General features: G+C 39.1%; 1 protein-coding gene across 2 annotated transcripts in view; it reads right to left on the reverse strand.

Annotated features, from left to right (window-relative positions):
* The window catches only part of PTPRR (protein tyrosine phosphatase receptor type R), a 154,937-nt gene that overhangs the window by 16,508 nt on the left and 114,704 nt on the right, over positions 1–23,725 (reverse strand). For both annotated transcript variants that reach the window (XM_017509305.2, XM_017509304.2), the window contains exons 10-12: positions 14,723–14,833; positions 13,236–13,393; positions 9,093–9,206 (exon numbers count right to left, since the gene is read on the reverse strand). In XM_017509305.2, coding sequence (XP_017364794.1) covers positions 9,093–9,206; positions 13,236–13,393; positions 14,723–14,833 — 383 coding nt within the window. The remainder of the gene's footprint in view (positions 1–9,092; positions 9,207–13,235; positions 13,394–14,722; positions 14,834–23,725) is intronic.

Genomic DNA, 23,725 nt, shown 5'->3' on the forward strand with positions numbered 1-23,725 from the left:
TCTCAATCTCTTGACCTTGTGATCCGCCCACCTTGGCCTCCCAAAGCGCTGGGATTATTGGTGTGAGCCCCCGCACCCAGCCAGAACTGATCCTTTTTATGTACAAAAAGTAAATATTTTTGGAAACAGTTATAGGTGGGGTGTGGTAAGAGGAAAGTACGGTTGGGGGTACAGAGAGGATAAGTGATGTAGGCTGAGTGTTCTACTAAGTACATTGCAGGTTTAATGTCATTTAAATGTGAGTGAAATCCTGTGAGGTATATATTACTATTTTCAGTTTATAGGCACATGTTTAGGTTCCTTGCTATATATACTGGTAACAACTGTGGAAACTTGATTGAATACTTATTAAATGCCAGGCATTTCACACAGGTCATATCTTTTCATCCTTACCATAACAATAGGAAGTATACACTATTATTACTCCAATCTTCCAAATGAGAAAGCTTTGGCACGAAGAAGAGCAGTAACTTGCCCATGGCCATACAATCAAACAATGGTGGAAGCCGGGACAGAAACTCAGGCAGGCAATCTGTTCCCAGAGCCCAGAATCTTAACCGCCATGATGAACTGTCTCTAGAGTTTACATGCTAACAGAAAGAGAAAATAATAAAGAAAGAAACAGTAGAAAACAAACAGGGAAGACACACTTACAAAGACTTAGAGGCTACTGTTTAAAAGGGGACAAGGGGGAAGATCCAAGATGGCCGTTTAGAAACAGCTCAGAGTTGCAGCTCCCAGTGAAAGCGCAGAGGGTGAGTGGACGCCGCATTTTTATTGCCCACAGACCAGGAGATTCCCAGGTGAAGGAGCCCACAGGTCGCCAGCATGGCTGTTTTGGCCGGTGAGGTTATTTTGGTTGGCGGGGCTGCTTTGCCCTGTGCAGCTACCGAGTTAGTGCCCTGGCTGTCGGTTCTCACTACAAAATACACTGGTCCGGGTGCCCTTTTGGCTGGTGATTGGAGACCTGGGAAGTTGCCCATTCATCTGATTAAAGAGGGGACTGAAAAGGGAGCCAGGCCAGGAGATTCCTGGGCAAAAAAAGCGCCACGAATCTCAGCGCCACTGTTTAAGCTGGTGCAGTGAGTCACCGCATGGGAAACCACAAAGATCCTGGGGTGCCCTTTCAACAGGCGACTGGGATACAGTCAACTCTTCAACTAAAAAAGAAAAAAAAGGCTCTGAGGCAGGGAGCCAGGTGATCAGGCTCGGCTGGTCCCACCCCCACAAAAGAACAGCAATCAGAAACCCTCTGGATTGAGAGTTTCACAGCAAGTGCAGCTGAACCCGGGATGGTCCAGCTCCGCGGGGGAGGGGTGTCCACCATTACGGAGGCACTCCACCACTAGGAAGGTATACCTCCATTGCTGAGGCTGCCTACCGTTGCCAAGGCAACCTGCCATTGCCAAGGCAACCTGCCATTACAGAGAGAGTCTGCCAATACAGAGGCGAGTCACCATTGCTAAGGCAGTTCTAACTACACCCATATAAACAAGACTGCAGGGAAGTTCACACGGCAGCTGGGCAGAGCTCACAACAGCTCAGCAAAGCCTCTGCAGGCAGACAGTGACCAGGCTGCCTCCTTGCTGGGCAGGGCAGCCCTGAAAAAAAAAGGCAGCAGCACAATGGAAACTCATAAATAAAGCCCTAACTCCCTGGGACAGAGCACCTGGGAACAAAATGCGGTTTATGAGTTCTGCTGCAGCAGACTTAAACGTACCTGTCCAGCAGCTCTGAATGAAAAATGGAGCTCACAGCTCAGCACTTGAGCTCCTATAAAGGGCAGACTGTCTCCTCAAGCAGCTCCCTGACCCCTGTATATCCAAAGAGTCACCTCATAAAGGAGAGATCAGACTGATATTTGGCGGGTATCCTTCTAGGACAAAGATAGCAGAAGAATAAACTGGTAGCAACCCTTACTGTTCTGCAGCTGCTGCAGGTGATCCCCAGGCAGGCAGGGCCTAGAGTGGACCTCAGCAGTCCTACAGCAGAGGGGCCAGACTGTTAGAGGGAAAACTAAGAAACAGAAATAACTTCATCATCAACAAACAGAATGTCCACTCAGAGATCCAATCTGAAAGTCAGCAACTACAAAGACGACAGGTAGATAAATCCATAAAGATGGGAAGAAACCAGTGCAAAATGGATGAAAACACCCGAAACCAGAACACCTCTCCTCCTACAAGGAATCACAGCTCCTCACCAACAAGGGAACAAGGTTTGATGGAGAATGAGTGTGATGAAATGACAGAATCAGACTTCGGAAGGTGGGTAGTATGAAACTTCTGTGAACTAAAAGAACATGTTCTAACCCAATGCAAACTAAGAACCTTGAAAAAAGATTTGACAAATGCTAACAAGAATGGACAAATTAGAAAGGAATATAAGTGAATTGATGGAGCTGAAAAACACAACACGAGAACTTCGCGAAACATGCACAAGTTTCAACAGCTGAACTGACCAAGCAGAAGAAAGGATATCAGAGGCTGAAGATCAACTCAGTGAAATAAAACAAGAAGGCATGATTATAGAAAAAAGGGTAAAGGAATGAACAAAGTCTTCAAGAAATGTGGGACTATGTGAAAAGACCTAATCTTCGTTTGATAGGTGTACCTGAATGCAACGAAGAGAATGAATCCAAGCTGGAAAATACTCTTCAGGATATTATCCAGGAAAACTTCCCCAACCTAGCAAGGCAGGCCAATATTCAAGTCCAGGAAATACAGAGAACACCACAAAGATATTCCTCAAGAAGAGCAACCCCAAGACACATAATCGTCAGATTCACCAGGGTTGAAACGAAGGAGAAAATACTAAGGGCAGCCAGAGAGAAAGGTCGGGTTACCCACAAAGGGAAGCCCATCAGACTCACAGCAGATCTCTCAGCAGAAAGATGGATTCTTCTCAGCACCACATCACACCTACTCTAAAATTGACCACATAATTGGGAGTAAATCACTCCTCAGCAAATGCAAAAGAACGGAAATCATAACAAACAGTCTCTCAGACAACAGTGCAATCAAGTTAGAACTCAGAATTCAAAAACTAACTCAGAACTGCACAGCTTCATAGAAACTGAACAACTGGCTCTTTAACGTTGACTGGATAAACAATGAAATGAAGGCAGGCATAAAGATGTTATTCAAAACCAACGAGAATGAAGACACAACATACCGGAATCTCTGGGACACATTTAAAGCAGTCTCTAGAGGAAAATATATAGCAATAAGTGCCCACATGAGAAGCAAGGAGAGATCTAAAATTGACACTCTATCATCAAAATTGAAAGAGCTAGGGGAGCAAGATCAAAAAAACTCAAAACCTAGCAGAAGACAAGAAATAGCTAAGATCAGAGCAGAACCGAAGGAGATAGAGACACAAAAACCCTTCAAAAAATCAATAAATCCAGGAGCTGGTTTTTTGAAAAGATCAACAAAATAGACAGACCACTAGCCAGATTAATAAAAAAGAAAAGAGAGAATAACAAAATTGGTGCAATAAAAAACGATAAAGGGTATATCACCACAGATTCCATAGAAATTCAAACCATCATTAGAGATTATTATAAACAACTCTATGCACATAAACTAGTAAACCTGGAAGAAATGGATAAATTCCTGGACACTTGCCTCCTCCCAAGCCTAAACCAGGAAGAAGCCGAAACCCTGAACAGACCCATAACAAGGTCTGATGTTGAGGCAGCAATTAAGAGCCTACCGCCCAAAAAAAAGCCCAGGTCTAGACGGGTTCACAGCCAAATTCTACCAGACATACAAAGAGGAGCTGGTACCATTCCTTCTGAAACTATTCCAAACAATCCAAAAAGAAGGAATCCTTCCCAAATCATTTTATGAGACCAACTCATTCTGATACCAAAACCCGGCAGAGACTCAACAAGAAAAGAAAACTTCAGGCCAATATCCATGATGAACATAGACGCAAAAATCTTCAATAATATACTGACAAGCCGATTGCAACAGCACATCATCAAAAAGCTTATCCACCATGATCAAGTAGGCTTCATCCCGGGGATGCAAGGCTGGTTCAACAATACGCAAGTCTATAAACGTAATTCACCACATAAACAGAACCAAAGACAAAAACCACATGATTATCTCAATTGATGCAGAGAAGGCCTTTGACAAAATTCAACAACCCTTTATGCTAAAAACCCTCAATAAGCTAGGTATTGACAGAATGTATCTCAAAATAATAAAAGCTATTAATGACAAACCAACAGCCAATATCATACTGAATGGGCAAAAACTGGAAGCATTGCCTTTGAAATCTGGCACTAGACAAGGATGCCCTCTCTCAGCACTGCTATTCAATATAGTATTAGAAGTTCTAGCCAGAGCAATCAGGCAAGAAAAAGAAATAAAGGGGTATTCAAATAGGAAAGGAGGAAGTCAAACTGTCTCTATTTGCAGATGACACGTAGAAGACAGCATCGTCTCAGTCCCAAATCTCCTGAAACTGATAAGCAACTTCAGCAAAGTCTCAGGATACAAAATCAATGTGCAAAAATCACATGCATTCCTATACACCAATAACAGACTTAAAGTGAGCCAAATCAAGAACGAACTGCCATTCACAATTGCTACAAAGAGAATAAAATACCTAGGAATACAACTAACAAGGAACATAAAGGACCTCTTCAAGGAGAACTACAAACCACTGCTCAACAAAATAAGAGAGGACACAAACAGATGGAGAAACATTCCATGTTCATGGTTAGGAAGAATCAATATCGTGAAAATGGACATACTGCCCAAAGTAATTTACAGATTCAACGCTATCCCCATCAAGCTATCAATTGCCTTCTTCACAGAAATGGAAAAAAAAAAAAACCTTAAACTTTATATGGAACCAAAAGAGAGCCCGCATAGCCAAGTCAATTCTAAGCAAAAAGAACAACGCGGGAGGCATCACACTACTGGACTTCAAATTATACTACAAGGCTACAGTAATCAAAACAGCATGGCACTGGTACCAAAAAAAAAAAAAAAACAAAGGAAAAAAAAAAAAGCCCCCGAAGCAAAAAAAAAAAACCACAACCATCCGATCTTTGACAAACCTGACAAAAACAAGCAATGGGGAAAGGATTCCCTGTTTAATAAATGGTGTTGGGAAAGCTGGCTAGCCATGTGCAGAAAGCAGAAACTGGACCCCTTCCTGACACCTTACACTAAAATTAACTCCAGATGGATTAAAGACTTAAACATAAGACCTAACACCATAAAAACCCTAGAAGAAAATCTAGGCAAAACCATTCAGGACACAGGCGTAGGCAAGGACTTTTTGACCAAAACACCAAAAGCATTGGCAACAAAAGCCAAAATAGACAAATGGGACCTAATCAAACTCCACAGCTTCTGCAAGGCAAAAGAAACAGTCATTAGAATGAATTGGCAACCAACAGAATGGGAAAAAACTTTTGCAGTTTACCCATCTGACAAAGGGCTGATATCCAGAATTTACAAAGAAGTAAAACAGATTCACAAGAAAAAAACAAATAAGCCCATTCAAAAGTGGGCAAAGGATATGAACAGACACTTTACAAAAGAAGACATACATGAGGCCAACAAACATATGAAAAAATGCTCATCATCACTGGTCATCAGAGAATTGCAAATCAAAACTACGTTGAGATACCATCTCACACCATTTAGAATGGCGATCATTAAAAAGTCTAGAGACAACAGATGCTGGAGAGTATGTGGAGAAATAGGATCACTTTTACACTGTTGGTGGGAGTGTAAATTAGTTCAACCATTGTGGAAGACAGTGTGGCGATTCCTGAAGGACCTAGAAATAGAAATTCCATTGGACCCAGCAGTCCCATTACTAGGTATATATCCAAAGGAGTATAAATCGTTCTACTATAAGGACATGTACACATGAATGTTCATTGCAGCACTGTTTACAATAGCAAAGACCTGGAACCAACCCAAATGCCCATCGATGATAGACTGGACAGGGAAAATGTGGCACATATACACCATGGAATATTATGCAGCCATCAAAAACGATGAGTTTGTGTCCTCTGTAGGGACATGGATGAACCTGGAAACCATCATTCTCAGAAAACTGACACAGAGCAGAAGATCAAACACTGCATGTCTCACTCATAGGCGGGTGTTGAACAATGAGAACAAATGGACAGAGGGAGGGAGGCACTACACACTGGGGTCTGTTGGGGGGAAATAGGGGAGGGACATTGGGGGGTGGGGAGTTGGGGAGAGATAGCATGGGGAGAAATGCAGATATAGGTGATGGGGAGGAAGGCAGCAAATCACACTGCCACGTGTGTACCTATGCAACAATCTTGCATGTTCTTCACATGTACCCCAAAACCCAAAATGCAATAAAATAAATTAAAAGAAAAAAAATCGGGGACAAGACTGTTAAGGACGGGAAGGGAAAAACTAATCTGGATAGTGAAATTTGAATGTTTAGTTTTTTAGAAATAAGAGAAACTTCACCGATAATTTTAATAATAATAAAGATAACATAATAAACATTTATTGAGGGCTTACTATGTGCCAGACCCTATTCCAGGTGTTTTATGTACATTATCTCACTTTTCAGAATAATCTTGTCTTTCTTTTTTTTTTTTTTTGAAATCCCAGGATATAGCACATATTGCTAAGAGCATATTTTTTTGAAAAAAGTTTGAAAGGTAAGTATATGGCCTAGCATGGTGGCTCATACCTACAATCGCAGCACTTTGGGAGGCCAAGGTGTGAGGATTGTTTGAGCCCGGGAGCTCAAGGCAGGCCTGGGCCCTGTGGTAAAACCCCATCTCTACAAAAAATATATAAAAATCAGCTGAGTATAGCTGATTTTTCTACAATCAGTACACGCCTGTAGTCCCAGGAGGTTGAGGCTGCAGTGGGCCGTGACCACACCACTGCACTCCAGCTTGGGCAACAGAGTAAGACTCTGTCTCCAGGCAAAAAAGAAAGGTTAGTACATAATTTCATTTTCTAGGAGACTCTAGGTCATAGGGCTAAAGCTGAAGGAAGCCAACGCTTGTGTCTCTCTTTGTTTCATTACTTCCCAGCATTTATTTCTGTCTGAAATTATCTTGGTTTGCTTATTATGTCTTTTTCTTCTAGCATGTAAATTCTAAGAGAGCAGAAAATTCTTGCTTAATGCAGTATTTGCAGCATCGAGACCAAGGCCTAAGGTATATGAGGTGATTAGTAAACATTTGTTGTTTGTTTTTAGAGACAGGGTCTCATTTTGTTGCCCAAGCCAGTTGCAAACTCTTGAACTCAAGGGATCCTTCCGCCTGGGTCTGTCAAAGTGCTGGGATTACAGGTGAGAGCCACTGTGTCTGGTCAACATTTCTTGTTCCACTGTAGTACACTCAATTACTGAGCAGAGATGCTGGCTGCTCATGATTTTGTGCCTTCTCTCAAGCAGAATCTGATCACTTTCTCCATCACTAACTCAACCGTCCATTTACCCAGGCAGGCTTAGTTGTGGAGCAACAAAGAGGAGAAGTTTCTTGTTAATTTTGTTTTCCAAACAGAGATTATAACAAAGGTCATCAAATCATATCTCTATAAAAATGACTCTTCCATCTCATCCTCAAGGATGGCTACTATCAAAAAAACAAAGCCGAAAATAAAGAGTTGGTGAAGATGTAGAGAAACTGGAAGCCTCGTGCATTGTTGGTGGGAATGTAAAATGGCGGAGCCACTGCAGAAAACACTATGATGGTTTCCTCAAAAAATTAAAAATAGAATTCTGTATGATCCACCAATCCCACTTTTTAGAGGTATACTCAAAAGAACTGAAAACGGGTCTTGAACAGATATGTGCATACCCATGTTCATAGCAGCAGTATTCACAACAGTAAAAATACAGAAGCAACTCAAGTATTCATCAATGGATGAATGGTTAAACAAAATATGTTACCTAAAATGGAATCTTATCCAGCCTTAAAGAGGAAGGAAATTCTGACACATACTACAAAATAGATGAACCTTGAGGATATTATGCTAAGTGAAATAAGCCAGCCACACAAAGACAAATACTGTATGACTCCACTTACATAAAAGGTGCCTAGAGTGTTTAAATTTCCAGAGACAGAAAGCAGAATGGCAGGTGCCAGGAATTGGACTGAGGGAGGAATAGGGAGTTTTTGAATGGGTACTGAGTTTTTCAACATGAAAATAATTCTGGAGATTGGTTGTACAACAATAGGAATGTACTTAACTCTACTAAGTTGTCCACTTATAAATGGTTACGATGATAAATTTTGTCATGTGCATTGTGTTACAATTTAATAAAAAGACTAAAAAATAACTTTGGGGGCCAGGTGCAGTGGCTCTCACCTGCAATCCCAGCACTTTGGGAGGCCAAGGAAGGAGCATCCCTTGAGCCCAGGAGTTCTAGAAAAACCTGGGCAACATAGTGAGACCCTGCCACTAAAAAAAAAATACAAAAATTAGTCATGTGTGGTGGCACTCGCCTGTAGTCCCAGCTACTTGGGAGGCTGAGATAGGAGGACCACTTGAGCCCAAGAAGTCTAGGCCGTAGTAAGACATAATCACACCACTGCACTCCAGCTTGGGTGACAAAGTGAAACTCTGTCTCAAATAACTAACTGACTTACTTACTTCAGGCCAGGTGTGATGGCTCATGCCTGTAATCTTAGCTCTTTGGGACGTCCAAGTGGGAGAATCACTTGTAATCAGGAATTCAAGAACAACCTGAGTAATATAACAAGACCCCATCTCTATAAAAAAAACTAAAAATTTAGCCAGGCATGGCGCACACCTGTAGACCTAGCTACTTATGGGGCTGAGGTGCAAGCATTGCTTGAGCACAGGAGTTTAAGGCTGCAGGGAGCTGAGACTGCACCATGGCACTCCAGCCTTGCTGACAGAGCAAGACCTTGTCTCAAAAAAGAGAAAAAAAGGGCTTTTAAATATAAGGCATATACTTAAGCATGTTACAAGCATCTCCATAGAGATTTAGGACCTTGGAGCCTGGGATGTTTATGTATGAAGTCAGGCAGATGAGATCAGGCTGTGAATGGTTACACTGCTCTGAAGGCAAGCCTCTGTGACACTCACCTATCCATACGAAGCTGGCAGACAATGCTTAGTGCATCCACGACTCCTTCTTCTTTCAACTGTCGACAGCCAATGGATGTAGCAATAAAACACCCCGTTCTACCTATTCCTGCACTGAAAAGAAAAAAGAAAAGGAATTTTAAAAGTGGGGGAAAATGACAAAGATAAGAAACATTCTTTTAAAAGTGTACTTTTAAATCTGAAACCAAAGTTAAAAATAGTATTCATGTACTGAGTATTATAAACCTGGCCCCGTGCTAAGTGCTTAAAATAGATTCTTTCATTTAATTATAAGCAGTAGGATGAGAGGGGTGGAGGGAAGTGACGAGTGGGGGGAATAGTAAAAATGCATTATAATTGTTCTAGCAAAAAATAAAAAATAATTAAGGTTTGCACTTAGGCAAGATACAGCAGTAGAAAGGAGGGGAAGATTTAGACATATCACCAATGTGAGTCTGCAGGACTGGAGCTGAAGAGGGAGAAAAGCGAAAGTTAAATACAACTAGGCCTAGACAGAAAGAAGAATGGTGATGCTTTGAGGCCAAGGGCATCCTGGAATAGTGTGAATTTGAAGGGGAAGGGAAGGGGAATTTGGTGTTGGACATACTGAAGTTGAGAAGTCTAGCGAATAACTGAGCAATTGAAGACTGGATTCATTTTAGGAGAGGGTGTACCTCTACAAATCTGTATTTCCAAGAGATTTGTATAGAGGTGATAATTGAACAGAAATGCTGTCTGTCCTGGTGGGTTTACACATTCAACTGCCTTAGATGACATGCCCGTAAAATCAGCCTCACAAGCACACGTGCTCTCTGTCCCTGTCTGCAGCTTTAACCACTAACCGCCTCTATATAAAAGATTATTTCAAATCTTCATCTAGACTCCCTAAATTTCCTAAACTCTAGATTGTCATTCCATCTCCTCCTTACTATGTTGCATTTGCTTTCAGTTCAACGTGTCTAAATTCAATGTATCTAAAACAGAAGTACCTTTTCCCTCAATGGCATTACCAGCCAGCCACAAGCTTTCCAGCCTAGACATCTTGCAGCCACCTTTTGCATCTCTCCCTTCCTCACCTCCCACATCCAATCTGTTACCGCTTCTTTGATTTTCCATCTCTGCTGAGGCTGTGGATTCACGCTTTCCTTTCTATAGACTGTACTCACGTTTTCAACATCTCCTTTTTTCATAATTAGCAGTGATCTCATTATAGTTTCCAAGTCTCAAGTCTTTTCCTGGACAAATTTGCACAGCTGCTAGGTTCATCTTTCTGAAATAGGGACTGAATTATAATATTCCCTACTCAAAAACTGTAGATGGCTCCCATTAGTTATAGCATAATGTCTAATCTCCCTACTATGGTATTCGTGACCTTGCAAAATCTGAATGTGACTAACCTTCAAGCCTTATGTATTTTGCTTTCTTCTTTCCTATGTGCCATGATTTTCACTTAACACAAACTGTTTGCAAAATGGCTCTTGGTTTTCCAATTTTTCTGTGTTAACAATGTTTTCTCAGTCAGAAATGCCCTCCCTCCTTTTAAAACCACAACGTTGATTATTCAAAAGGCTCAGTTCAGCATTACCCCGATTTTTAGAGGGTTTCTTCAGCCCCCATGGTTGGAATTAATTGCTCCCCTCTTGGCACTCAGACGTGCCTATTTCTCACATTCGGCACTTGTTTTCTGTGAAACGTGAGTGCAGAGGAATTTGGGGGAGGAGTGGCTCTCTTTTAGTTGAAGTGTCCATAGAAAGTTCATTTCATTGAAGAAATGGGATTGGAACTGTGCCCCATGAGTGACAGGTATTTTGGCTGTCATAAATGAGAGAGAATACTCGGTATGATTTACAACAATAAGCAGAGTAGCTTGTCTTGAAGAGAAAGTTATTTTAGAGGACCTGTTGGAAATAAGCATAGAAAGGTACCCTGGGATCTTGTATGGAAGGCTGAGGTTTAAATCCATCCTTTTGTAAAAAAATAACAATTTGATGAAGATTATAAACTTCCACTCTTCAGAAAAATTCACGAGTTTATATATGCAAATGTGCTCAAATAATTTCAAGGAGTTCACTGACCACTGCAGTTCATGCACAGGTTCAAGGTCAGGGAATTGCGCTCCAGCTTTTCTTTTTCTTTTATTTTAAGCAGTGTCTCGCTGTGTCACCCAGGCTGCTGGAGTGCGGTGCTGTGATCTCTGCTCACTGCGACCTACGCCTCCTAGGTTCAAGCGATTTTCCTGCCTCCGCGTCTCAAGTAGCTGGGAGTACAGGCCCTCACCACCATGCTCGGCTAATTTTTGTATTTTTAGTAGAGGGGGAGTTTCACCATGTTGGCCTGGCTGGTCTTGAACTCCTGATATCAAGTGATCCGCCCACCTTGGCCTCCCCAAGTGCTGAGATTACAGGCATGAGCTACTGTGCCCGGCCCATTGACAAGCTTTGAGCAGAGACTTCATGTCAGGCGAGACGGAGAAGGGCACAGGTAGGCCATGGTGGCGGTGAGGGCATGAGGAAGTACGGTATGTGTGCGCATTTTACCAGCTACTTCTTAAATACATGGATGAGGTCATAAGGGCCTGAACTATTGTGGCTGGACAGGAAATGGTGATTATGGGAGAAGCTTTGAAGGGAAAGGCAATCTAGTCACTGATTAGATAGTGAGGCTGGAGTTAAAAGAAGGGCCAGGGAGAACTGTCAACATGAGATGCTGAGTGACTGGAAAAAAGATAGTCTTTTTCTCAGAAATAGTAACAAGAAGGGGAGCTGTTTTTATAGGGGAAGTCACTAGTCCATTTTAGATATCCTGAGTGTTTAATGACTTTGGGTGGGGGACAGTTCCAGCCCTATAGCATAGCCAATTAGGCTGCTTTATTTATTTTTATTTATTTATTTATTTGCTCCAAGTTAGGTTTAGGATAAGGCCAATGTTATCTACCTTTGGATAAATAGACACATAGCAAACTGTACTCTTAATTAAATCACTCAATCTCAAAAAAGGAGGCTAAAATTATACTCTAAAATAATGTATGATATTTATTAAATATATCATCAAAAGCCATCTTAAGAGACCTACGTGATTAAACAAAGCAACAAAAATTATTTTGAGAAAACATGAAGAATAAATGGGTGGCTGGGCATGGTATCTCACGCTTGTAAGCCCAGAACTTTGGGAGGCCAGCCTAGGCAGATCACATTTGAAGTCACGAGTTCGAGACCCACCTGGTCAACATGGTGAAAGGCCACCTCTACTAAAAACACAAACATTAGCCAGGCATGTCTATAATCCCAGCTACTTTGGAGGCTGAGGCAGGAGAATCATTTGAACCAGGGAGGGGGAGTCTGCAGTAAGCTGAGACGGTGCTCCCCAGCCGGGTGATGGAGTGAGGCTCCTTCTCAAAATAAATAAATAAATAAATGGTTGATCATATAAATTACCTTAAAAATGCTTGCTTCAGTTTGGTTACATTAAAAGGAAAACAAGGGGAGGGAGGTATCAGTTCCAGGAGGTGAGTTTTGAACTAGAAATGAGGGACAGGAACCACCACACACCCTGCTGCTGTTGTTGGACTGGCCTCTGGTGCTCCACGTTCTGGTAACAGCACTTTGTTTTCCTTTGGTGAACTACCACTTGCTCACTTCTTATTTCATAAATTTGTTTCAATCTGTTTTTCCTGAGATAACTGTTAAAATAATTGACTGATTTTCACCAAACTTGAAATAGTAATAAATGTTACCGAGATACCAACCAAGCAGAGTTCAGATGTCATCATGAAATCACAAAAAAGCCACTGATGATTTCAAAAAATGCATTTTAATTCCTGGTCCTATAAGACTGATGAGACTAAATGAATCAGTGTTTTAAAGCAGGTTACTGTTGAATAAGGTCTCCTGTTTACTGAGCCACTTATTTCGAACTTGTATTTCACCCATTGTGTAATCACTGTTTTCCAAAAATGCCTCAAAACATGACTTCACTTCTGTCAGCATAATCTTGATTAAGACTCAAATATTAGGGAGTTAACCAATTTCAATAAATTATTTGCCAGCAAAGTCACATCCAGGAAGCAAAACCCACTTCTACCTGCTCTATGACTTTATAAAGAATGGGCTATTGCTTAGACAGAAAGTACCGTTCACGTCTTACCTGCAGTGGACAACCACAGGCCCTCGGCCCTGGGAAGCAAGTCTGTCTTCTTCTACATCCAGCATGAGCTGTAGGAGGGGCTGGGCACTGTCTGGAGTCTTGTGATCGGGCCATGAGGTGTACCAGTAATGCTTCACATGTTGGGTGTGACTTCCTTGCTGAAAATAGCAACAGGCACCAAATGCCTCATTCGCTTGTGGAACTAAAAGTCATCCAAACCACAATACTGGATGCCTTTTATCACCCCCATCTTGCTGGCAACTTATTTCTAGGTGGGAAAAAAATCTATAAGGTTTTTGAAGAGTGCCCTTTTACTTTGAGAAGACTTTACTGTCCGTATCCTGATCTCGAAGTGAGAAAGTTTTACCTTTGTGAAGATTTGTATCTCTACCTATAGTGATAATATAGATCATATATGTAACATATGCTAAATATATATTTATAATTTGTTTTAATAAACAAGATGGTAGGTGAAAATGTAGCCAAGAAAGAATGGGATATATTTTGTTTCCTGTTCCATGAGCATTCCTGACAAGTGATTATAAACATATTAATAGAACACTTAATTTCATGTCAGTCATGCTATTACTCCTACACTCATCTCCAACTCTGGTATTTAATAGGCAGGAATCCCAGCAATAAAGAAGCTACAGGAGGTCCCTCTATTGGAAACACTTTGGGCGAAGGCCCACACACATCAGCACAGGTGGGGGTGTGGCATGAACCCGGCACTCCAGAACGTGTGTTGTAAACCAGGTTTCGGTAACTGCCTTCCTATTCCAAACTCCCCAATAAAATCCATCCCTGTAGCTCTGCCTCTTGTTTTCTTCCTCTTTGTGATGATTTTGTCCCAGCAGTGAGGCTGCAGATAAGATCGAAAGTTTTGGGTGATTATTCTCCAGAAGCAAAAGTAATACCATGGCAACATTTCTCAGCATCTGCTGCCCAGGAGTTAAATAAGATAGTTTTCCTATGATGTAATCTCGTCTGGGGAAAATCCCTATAAATTACTGTAACTCCACGCTTCGGAAGATCTCATCCACACTTCAGGCTTGTCTTGCTTCCCACTGCCACCCACAAGTGCAGATTTTCTCTTTCACAGCTTCCAGGCCTTACTTAAAGCTGCTTAGACCAAAATGACATTAAAAAAAATCATGGCAAAGTCTCCAGCACAGCCTTTAGTTAAAAGCTTTCAAAAGTTTAAATCAGAGATGTTTTATTAATGCAAATTAGAGGAACACAACATCCTACATAATGAATTTTCTTAACATCTACTTACATTGATTTAATTATACTGCATACTAATAGTAGTTGACAACACAACACAGCATACATGAGGGAATGATTATAGTTTCTCTTAGATCTTAACACTATTTAATTTGCTTAAATTGAATTTGTAGTACTTATTAAGATAAATAATTTCAAAGTAGAAATGTAATCCTCTAACATCATCTACTTTGTAGATGGCTATAGCTACATAATCTTACCTTTAAGACAAGGTTTCGAATGGTGTAGTTATCACATTCATTTACACTGATAACCAGAACCTCCACTTTCCCGTATATCCCTCTCTTTTCCGGCCAGTACAGCACACATTTCTGGAGGAGGGGAAAGAGAATACAGCAAATGTTAATGGCTTTTATTAGCCTTGGAGTACTTTTCATTCAAGCACCTCAAGAGTTTTACATGATTAATTTTAAAAAATCAAATATCAATTTTTATAATTTTGTAAATGTGTTAAAACCACAATTGTAAATCTTAAAACAGCCAGGTTTTATGGTATGTAAATTATATCTTAAGAGATTTTTTACAAAGTATCAATTTTACAGGTACCTGTCAGTCACTGCTGACTCTGTACAAAAAAAAGGCAAAATTTCCCAAAACTCCACAGAGAAATTAAGAACTAATTAAGAACTAAGCTAAAAAATTTAAGAATTAAGAAATCAAGATCCAAATATAAGAATTTATCATGTGCTCACTAGAAATAAAAAGAATGTTTTCCCACAATAATTGAGGAAAGTTACATTTTCCTGCTTCATCAAACTGGTGTCTAATGAGAATATCTAATATGTTAGATGCCACAGAACCAAGTTTCCCTTACATGTAAGGCAGATATAATGACCATCAATACACCTATGGTATTATGTTTTCCTTGACCAATGTTTTTTTTCACTTATGAAACTAATTTATAAAAAAGATGTTAAAAATATTTTTATAATGGACCCTCCCGAGGGGCTTTAAAACGAGTGATAATAATTATACTGCAAGCAAGGCAACGTGGTACGGTGGTTAATGTGCAGACTTTTAACTCAGAGCCTGGGTCCGAATTTTGGTTCTGCCATTCATTACCTGTGAATCCATGAACAAGATACCTAACTCATTTGGTTACAGTTTCTTTACGATTCGCTACATGAAAAGTACTTAGGATAAAGCCAGGCACAGAATAAGCACTTAAAAACATATTATTGTTATTTTAAAACTACTGGGTGATAGATTTTTTGCCTAAAGTGATTAGATCTTCATGCATTAAATATTATTTTCATATTATTATATCCAGTTACCATTATTAATTAAAAATTGCAAAGTGAGATGCAAGCATACATGTAATGTCATATTATTTTGCTTTTTAAACTGCAAAATAACTATTTTTTTTTACCACAAATTTTGATGATAAAGAATGTAAAATGACAAATGTTGATGTTTTATTTTGAGTGCTCTTGGAAGCAATGTTAATATCAGAAATGTTTAAATAGCACTGATTTTCTCCCAACCATCCACACATTTACGTAGAATTCTTTCACTTGTTGCCTTCAATCAGGACCTTTTAATACCCAGGACACTTGTCTCTTCACATCTATGTCAAAGGCATATGAAGACACTTGATAAAAATTTAAATGCTTATAGATTTAAAAGAGCAGCAAAAGACTCGCAAAATTACAGAACTGAAGGAAAAGGCACGTAGAGTATCAGAAACACGCCCCCAGGGCTGTATTGCGCTAAGCACCACTACTCTACATGCTAGCACAGGGAAAGAAGTCACTTCACCTAGGAAATCAGTTTCTTTCATCCATTACAATAAAAGCACATTTACATCCTCCACATTTTGACCCTTTTTTCAAATGAAGTAAATTGTTTCCGCTTTATTTACATGCCACCCAAGACTCTCTGGCTATCAGACCAAAAGGCTTACTCTGGCTGACTTTACGTTAACATTAAGAGAAGAAATCTTTTTAAAATAGAGCAACTTATTTCTCTCCAAATCTATGAGTTGCCAAATGTCTACAATTTACCCACTTTGTTAAAGGTAATCATACTAACCAATTTGCCTGGTTTCTTTCAACGAAGCATCAATTATTTTGCTGTAAGACCCGAGCTATTGTGTATCTTAAAACCCATGCCTCCCGATGAGTCCAGGAAGAATGACAAAGAATCTTGAAAAAGGTATTGAACAAAGAAAGAGGCATTCATTCAGCAGTCCAGCAGTCTGTCATACGTGCCCCATTGTCCAAGATCAGACCTGAGCAAGAGGCCTCTCTTTAGGAAGGTGGCTCTCAAAACCAGTAAGAAAAGCTGCAAGACAGGAGCTTGCTGTCTGCACCCTGATTCTTAATACTTGAACAGGCTTCTGCACCTACTTGATAAATGGAAATGCTGCTCGCTTCTCTCCCAAGCTTGCAGGGGCCTTCTTGAATGTTTTTCTTGACTCATTACCAAAAAAGCAATTGGCAGCCAGCTCCCAGTAGATAATGCAATGTGACTTGTTCATTCACATAACCCTTAATTAGCATCCCATCTCCTTTCTGAGATACAATAGCTTATTTTTACACACTGAATACATTCTTCCCCCCATTTAGATGACAGTAGAAAAAGAGACCAGATAAATGTGGGTACTTTTGAATATGAAGTGGCGGAGAGCTGCAAATGCAGTTGCTTCTGAGAGTACAAGTTCATGTTCAAATTATTTTCCTGTACAGCTTTCTAGGGTTTCTTTATTGTGGTGCTAACAGTGAGATAAAAGAGTCAGAAAATGCAAGGAAGAAAAACGCTGCCTTACAGATAATACTGTGAAACCACATTCATTGTAGGTAATTCAAAATAACATGCTATTTAGCAGAATATAACCCTAAATCATCACTATTCTTTTGCTAACTAGGCTTATCCTTTCAGTAAAATTATCTATTAATTCTAAGAATCCATAATTTGGAAGAAAAAAAGCGTTTCCAGAGGACTGTGTCTCTTGTGCAAACAAGTAATTATGAAACCCTGACTGAAAAGATTTTGGACATTAACCAGTTCTTTGTAATTGGTGGTTTACAGCAAATGTAGGATGTGTGACACAAAGAAATGCAAACTTTTTTTTTTTTTTTTTTGAGACAGAGTCTCATTCTGTCACCCAGGTTGGAGTTCAGTGGCACAGTGTTGGCTTACTGCAACATCTACCTCCCAGGTTCATCTGCCTCAGCTTCCCGAGTAGCTGAGGTTACAGATGTGTGCCACCACATCCAGCTAATTTTTGTATTTTTAGTAGAGATGGGGTTTCACTATGTTGGCCAGGCTGTTCTCGAACTCCTGACCTCAGGTGATTCACCTGCCTCTGCCACCCAAAGTGATGAGATTACAAGCGTGAGCCACCACTCCCAGCCGCAAACTCATATTTTTATGATCTTTCTTTTTCCTTGATTCTCCTTCTGGCCCCCACCAAGTTAGGGCTATTTGTGTTTAATGAAGAAGAAAGTCTAGCTAGTGGTTTAGTTGCCTGAAAAAAAATCTATTTTTAAGTTATTTTTCTTTTAGATTTTGTATATTTAAATATCAGATATTGCTCTATAAGCTAAACGTCTGTATCATCACATAGAATGTGGCTCTAAGTAAATAAAATCTTCATGCTTAGCTTCATTTGGGTTATATTAATATATGAGAGGGATAGAATGGGTCAGATTATCTAAAATTATTATTACTATGGCTAATCTTATTCCTAGTGCTAGGCTCAGAGATTTAAGTACCTTCACCAACATCATTTGGCCCCTTCCACAATCCTTTGAAGTAGATAGGGTGGATAGCAGGTATTATTATTTAAATTATTTTTCAGCTGAGGACACTGAGGTTCAGGTGTTTTGATAAGGAAAAATTGCCTTGGGGGCTAGAATTTTCCAAGAAAATACCACTTTATGAATGCAACTTTCTATCTTTGCTTTCTACAGTGACTCTTAACAAACCCTGTTAACCACGGCATTGACCAATGTCCTCTGTTCCCTCCTTCAAATATGTTGAGGCACATGCGGCCTGCGTGGTCTTAGTTCACGCTCTTCCTAAGCTCAGTACTTCTGATATCATCCTTTCATCTGTATGTTCTTCGAGTTGCATTTATATCAAAACCCCTTTATGGCAGTTGTACTCATTATTGAAGTCCAGCAATTTAATTACATATTACAGAAATTAATAAAATTTGAGTGTTAAAATTAAAAAACAAGTCTTATGAAATAATTGTGTAAGTTGAGTAAGCTTTTCACTGGTGAAAACAGTAAACCAGTAAGGAAAACTACAGTCAAATCAGGGATAGTTGAGACAATTATAGAAGTTTGTCTCTAAGTTAAAAAATCTAACAGAAATCTGCATTCATATTGTTTCATAGGCTTTTCTATGTTCTCTTTCAGTTTAAAGAAACTAAAATGGAAAATTTTGATAATATATAAATGATGCAATTGACAAACTATATGATCTAGAACTCCATCTTCAGACCAACACTCATAAAAGACTGAATCCCATAGTAAATGAACACATTTGACTATGAACAAATGTACATTTTAAGATAAAATAAAGAATTTTTTTATGATTCCCACATTGCTCATTTTTGATTAACTCTATTAACAAAAAGGGCTTCAGGCTAAAGCAGTTTGAATATAACACTGTGGATTAAACATTAAGGTGCAAAGTTTGATTTGGAATATAAACGTGCCTGGAAGGACAGGAGACTTACTTTGTTTGGGTGCAATCAGCCTCTGAATTTCTAACCACCCTTAATTGCTTGGGCAGCATAACCATCAAACCCCTGGTCACCCATGAAATGAAATTAGGCTGCCTGGCACTGCTGGGCAGTAGTGGCCAAGTTGCCTCTCTACCCACATGATGGCCCTAAGTCAGAGGCTAGGTGGCCTTGCTCATGCTTGTGGCAGCTTTGGTCTCTTTGCTCCCTGTTGAATGGATTCTTGTTTCATAAGCAAAGTCCTGCATAAGATCCTAATTTATCTTGGACTCCAATTTATGCCCATGAATCCAGATGCCCATGTCAGCATCCATAATATCTAATTTTGATTCTCTAAAGGAAAGTTAAATACCAGAAAGGGAGTCTTCTCTGTCTGCTTGCTAGATTGGACTAAACAACAACAATACCTTCTCTGACCTTGTTTGGATTGACACTCGAGTTATGGGACTTGGTTTGCTCGTTTCTTTTCATTCATGAATTCAAAGCATGAATCCTTGAGTTTACTCCACAGATACCTGCAAATTGAATGTGACTTCCCCATCATAATCCTAGTCCACACTTTAAAATTGTCCACTGCTTTGAATAAACAGATTGAACGGTTTTTTTTTTTTTTAAAATATAATCATTATCTTGTCTATCTCCTCTTCCTAAAGAGAATGGTTAAAGATTTCTAACCTTGAATGTAAGCTATACACACCACTCTCTGGACGCAATCGCTTCTTGCACTGTAGCCTATTCTTTTCCATCATAAGTGGATTCGAGGTCACAGCATAGTGTAATGGTGAGGAGGAGGAGGAGGAGGAAGAGAGGGAAGAGGAGAAAGAGGAGGATAAGGAGAAGGAGGAAGAGGAGCTTGGGAGTCAGCTGTTTAGCTTTGGGCAAGTTGCCTTCCTGTGCCTCAGTGTTCTCATTTGTAATGGGGTTTACAAATACGTTTATTGCAAGAATTAATTTTCAAGCACATTGTTAGTGCTCCATAAATATTTGTTCTATGAAGAGCCAACATTCCGATTTCTAAGCTTTCCATGTTATTTGTTAAACCTTCTAGATTACCTTTTACTCTTTTTTAGCCAATTATACATGATAGAGAAGATACACTTTCATTTTATGCATTTAGAATATAACATGGCATAATTAACATTTTCTTATTAGTATCTTACCAGAATAATTTATTCTCTCCTCAAACATATAGTTTAATAAAGTATACTTTATTTTAGAGTAAAATTTACATATCTATTGAGTAGCCAATTTTTCTGTCTGAATGAATGCACATCTGATTTTATAATGAAATTTAAGGCAATGTATCCCATAAATATATATACTTACTATCTACCCACAAAATTAAAAATAAAAATTTTAATAAACAAACTTTTTTAAGGCAAACATGGGCTATGCTTAGTCAGTATTTATATTGCCAAAAAAACTTTCTTGGAATGTATTTAATTAATCAAAAATATATATGGTAGCTGCAGTTTGACTTAACGCAGCTTAATGCAGGTCTTCTTAAGGTTTTTGAAGGCTGCTGTCTACAAATTTAAAAATATTTACGTTAGGCTAATAGCAATGGTAATATTGCACAGTACTTTCTAATATACCAAGAGTTACCTATATGTAAAATATTAGTTAATCCCTTCCAATATCTTTGCAAGGTAAGAGAAGTCATATCATCCCCATTTTACAGGAGGCAAAATTATGATAGAACTCAGGCTCCAACCAAGCTCTTCTGACATTAAATCTTCTGATATGTGCACGGTACGAGCTACCTCAGTAAATTACTTCTAAGAGACAGTTACATCTTTGACCTCATCTCCTACCACTCCCTCCCCTGGACATTTGGCTTCAGCCACAGTGGCTTCCTTGACCCTTCTCAAACATACTGGGGGATACGGAATGTTTTCATTAGCTGTTTCTTCTGTCTTCTACCAGAACTGTATTGACTAATTTCCTTACCTGCTTTGATCAAAGATACTCACAGTCATCACCCAATTTGATGTTGCAAATCTTATCTTGCCCTGTTTTCTTTTTCCCTATACTGTGTTATCAGCGATACAAATACACCAATACATAACAGATATACTGAAATATAGTATATACAATATTATACAGTATATTGATATCATTGTATGCAATATTTCTTTCTTGCTTGCTTATCTACCATATTTAGATTGTAAACTCCATGATGGAAGGGACTTTTTGTCAGTTTTGTCAATAAGAATATGATCCAAGTGTTTCCTCTAATGCTTGAAGTACATAGTTGATAAATGCTTGTTAAATGAATGAATGAATATACACAAACACATACAGCACAGAATGTTTTAGAAAGAGGAATTATGTATTAAGTATCATTGAGGTTAGCTGAAGCATTTCACATACTGAAGATGATGGTACAATTTGATATATACCTGGAAAATATTTTGGGCTGGTCTTAAATTCCTGGCCTCAAGTGATCCTTTCACCTTGGTCTTCTGAAGTGCTGGGATTATAATGGAACGCCTTTGGAGTGTCTCCCATTCTCAGTTACTCTATGACCACCTTAGTCAGGACTTCAGTATTTCTTGCCTGGACTATTGCTACAACTTCCTGACCTATCTCCCTGCTTCCTCTTGCTCTTCTCAATTCCAAGTCCTATATCCTGCTACCAATTTTATTCCTGATATTAAAAAAAACTGCATTATGCAACTCTACTTCAAAAACACCTTTAGTGGCTTTCTTCTGACTATATAAAAAAGCCCAACTTAAAAACAAATTATTGGCATAGTTCTATGTTCTTTGCCACGGCCTAACTTTCCAGTCTCATTTCCTTTCACACCCTAGCAGGCCACATGTGCCCAAATCACACCAAACTGCCCAACTCAGGCGTGCTATGTGGTTTCTTGGTTGCCTTTGTGTGCTGCTGTTTTGCCTGGACTGTGTTTCCCCTTGGGCACATACTCACTTTTCAGACCCATAGGCATCATATGAGCTTTCAGCCAAACATGTGTAATTGAAATCTTTTCTATAATTTTAGTACATAGAAAAGGGAAGAGAATGAAAGAAGGAAAAAGTTAAAATACGGCTCCTTTTGTGGCTTTTTGAGATTAACCTGTTTGCAAAGTACTAAATAAGTCAATGGCCAAAATGGGCTTTGAGTACTTAAGTCACGTAGTTTAACTCAGATGAAAGATGCATGTAATGTAGAGAAAGAGCATGGCTGTATTAAAGTAAGAGAAGTGTATTAGGCCAAATTATCCAGTAATTCCTTCACTTCATGAAAGATACATTCAAGATCTTATTGCTCTCTGGGACCAAAAGTAGGTTGCTTGCCTTCTAATGTTTTCATTCCTTACTTGGCCCCTTATAATGCTGGGGCAATGAGTAAGTGGCTGGGCTTTGGAATTAAACAAGCCTGGATTGAAATTTGGACTCCAGCACTCACTAACTTTAAGACTTTCAGTCTCTCTGAGCTTCAGTTTTCTCATTTATAATATTCACTTATGAGAATAGTTAAACCTACTTTGTAGAGTTAGAGTAAAATAAACTGAATTTATGTATGTTTAAATTGCACTTAGCCCGTATATTCAATAAACGGTAGTGGCTAGAAAATATCTTCCACTGTGTATGTAATATGGCCAACACGTATAGATACTTCCCTTCTTTCCTGAAAGGGGAGAGAAGTGCAATAATTAACATCCAGAAATAGTATGAAGACGTTGTTTCCCTGAAGTGTGCAGACACTACTTGCCATTTTTGGATTGCTCTTCCAGTTTCAGCTTTCTAGGTTTAAGCCACTATGTCTTCTCTAGCAATGGAATTTGAACACTGTTGTTTCAATGTTTTTTCTCTGAAGAGCAATTCCCTTCTTCTTAAGACTTTCCTAAATGAAGGAACTCAAACTTACCAGCATTAAAATCTCTTTAATTGCAACTTAACTGTTTTTGCAGCTATTTATTTTTTTGTTTTTAATATATTTTCACTTTATAAACATTGAGGTCATGAGAATATTGGAGTTATTAAATAAGAGATGGCAGTTATTCATGTATTTACTAGCTAGAAAGTAGAAAGTTTCATGAAACTATAAAGCCTGGGAATTTCTAAAGATAACTCCATCTCCATATGTTTTCTGGAGGAAATGATTTTTTCTTTTCCAAACAATGACACTTAACACAATTGAAAGTTGGCACATTTTTGGTAAACAGAATTTTCCTGGTAGTGTGAAGTCTACTTTGTATTTCTTTCGTGCCGGACCTCTCAGTATCATTTTGATCTGTAAAACATCAAAGTTTCCTGGATAGTATTATATTTACATCTTTTGGAAAGGCTAGACAGAAATAAATTTTTATTTTAAAGAGTAATGAATAATAAAGAATAACAAAATCTTTATTCTGATACTTGGGATTATGACCGGCTGCAGGAAAAAGAAGCACAAAGCAGATTACACAGAGAAGACATAGAACAGAAATGTTTGACTTTGATATCCCCAGAAGGTATATCTCAGACACTAAAAAAGACAGGAGGCTAAAAATTGTAA

The sequence above is a fragment of the Cebus imitator genome, unplaced genomic scaffold (assembly GCF_001604975.1).
Source record: "Cebus imitator isolate Cc_AM_T3 unplaced genomic scaffold, Cebus_imitator-1.0 Scaffold414, whole genome shotgun sequence".
In the NCBI taxonomy this organism is placed as follows: domain Eukaryota; kingdom Metazoa; phylum Chordata; class Mammalia; order Primates; family Cebidae; genus Cebus; species Cebus imitator.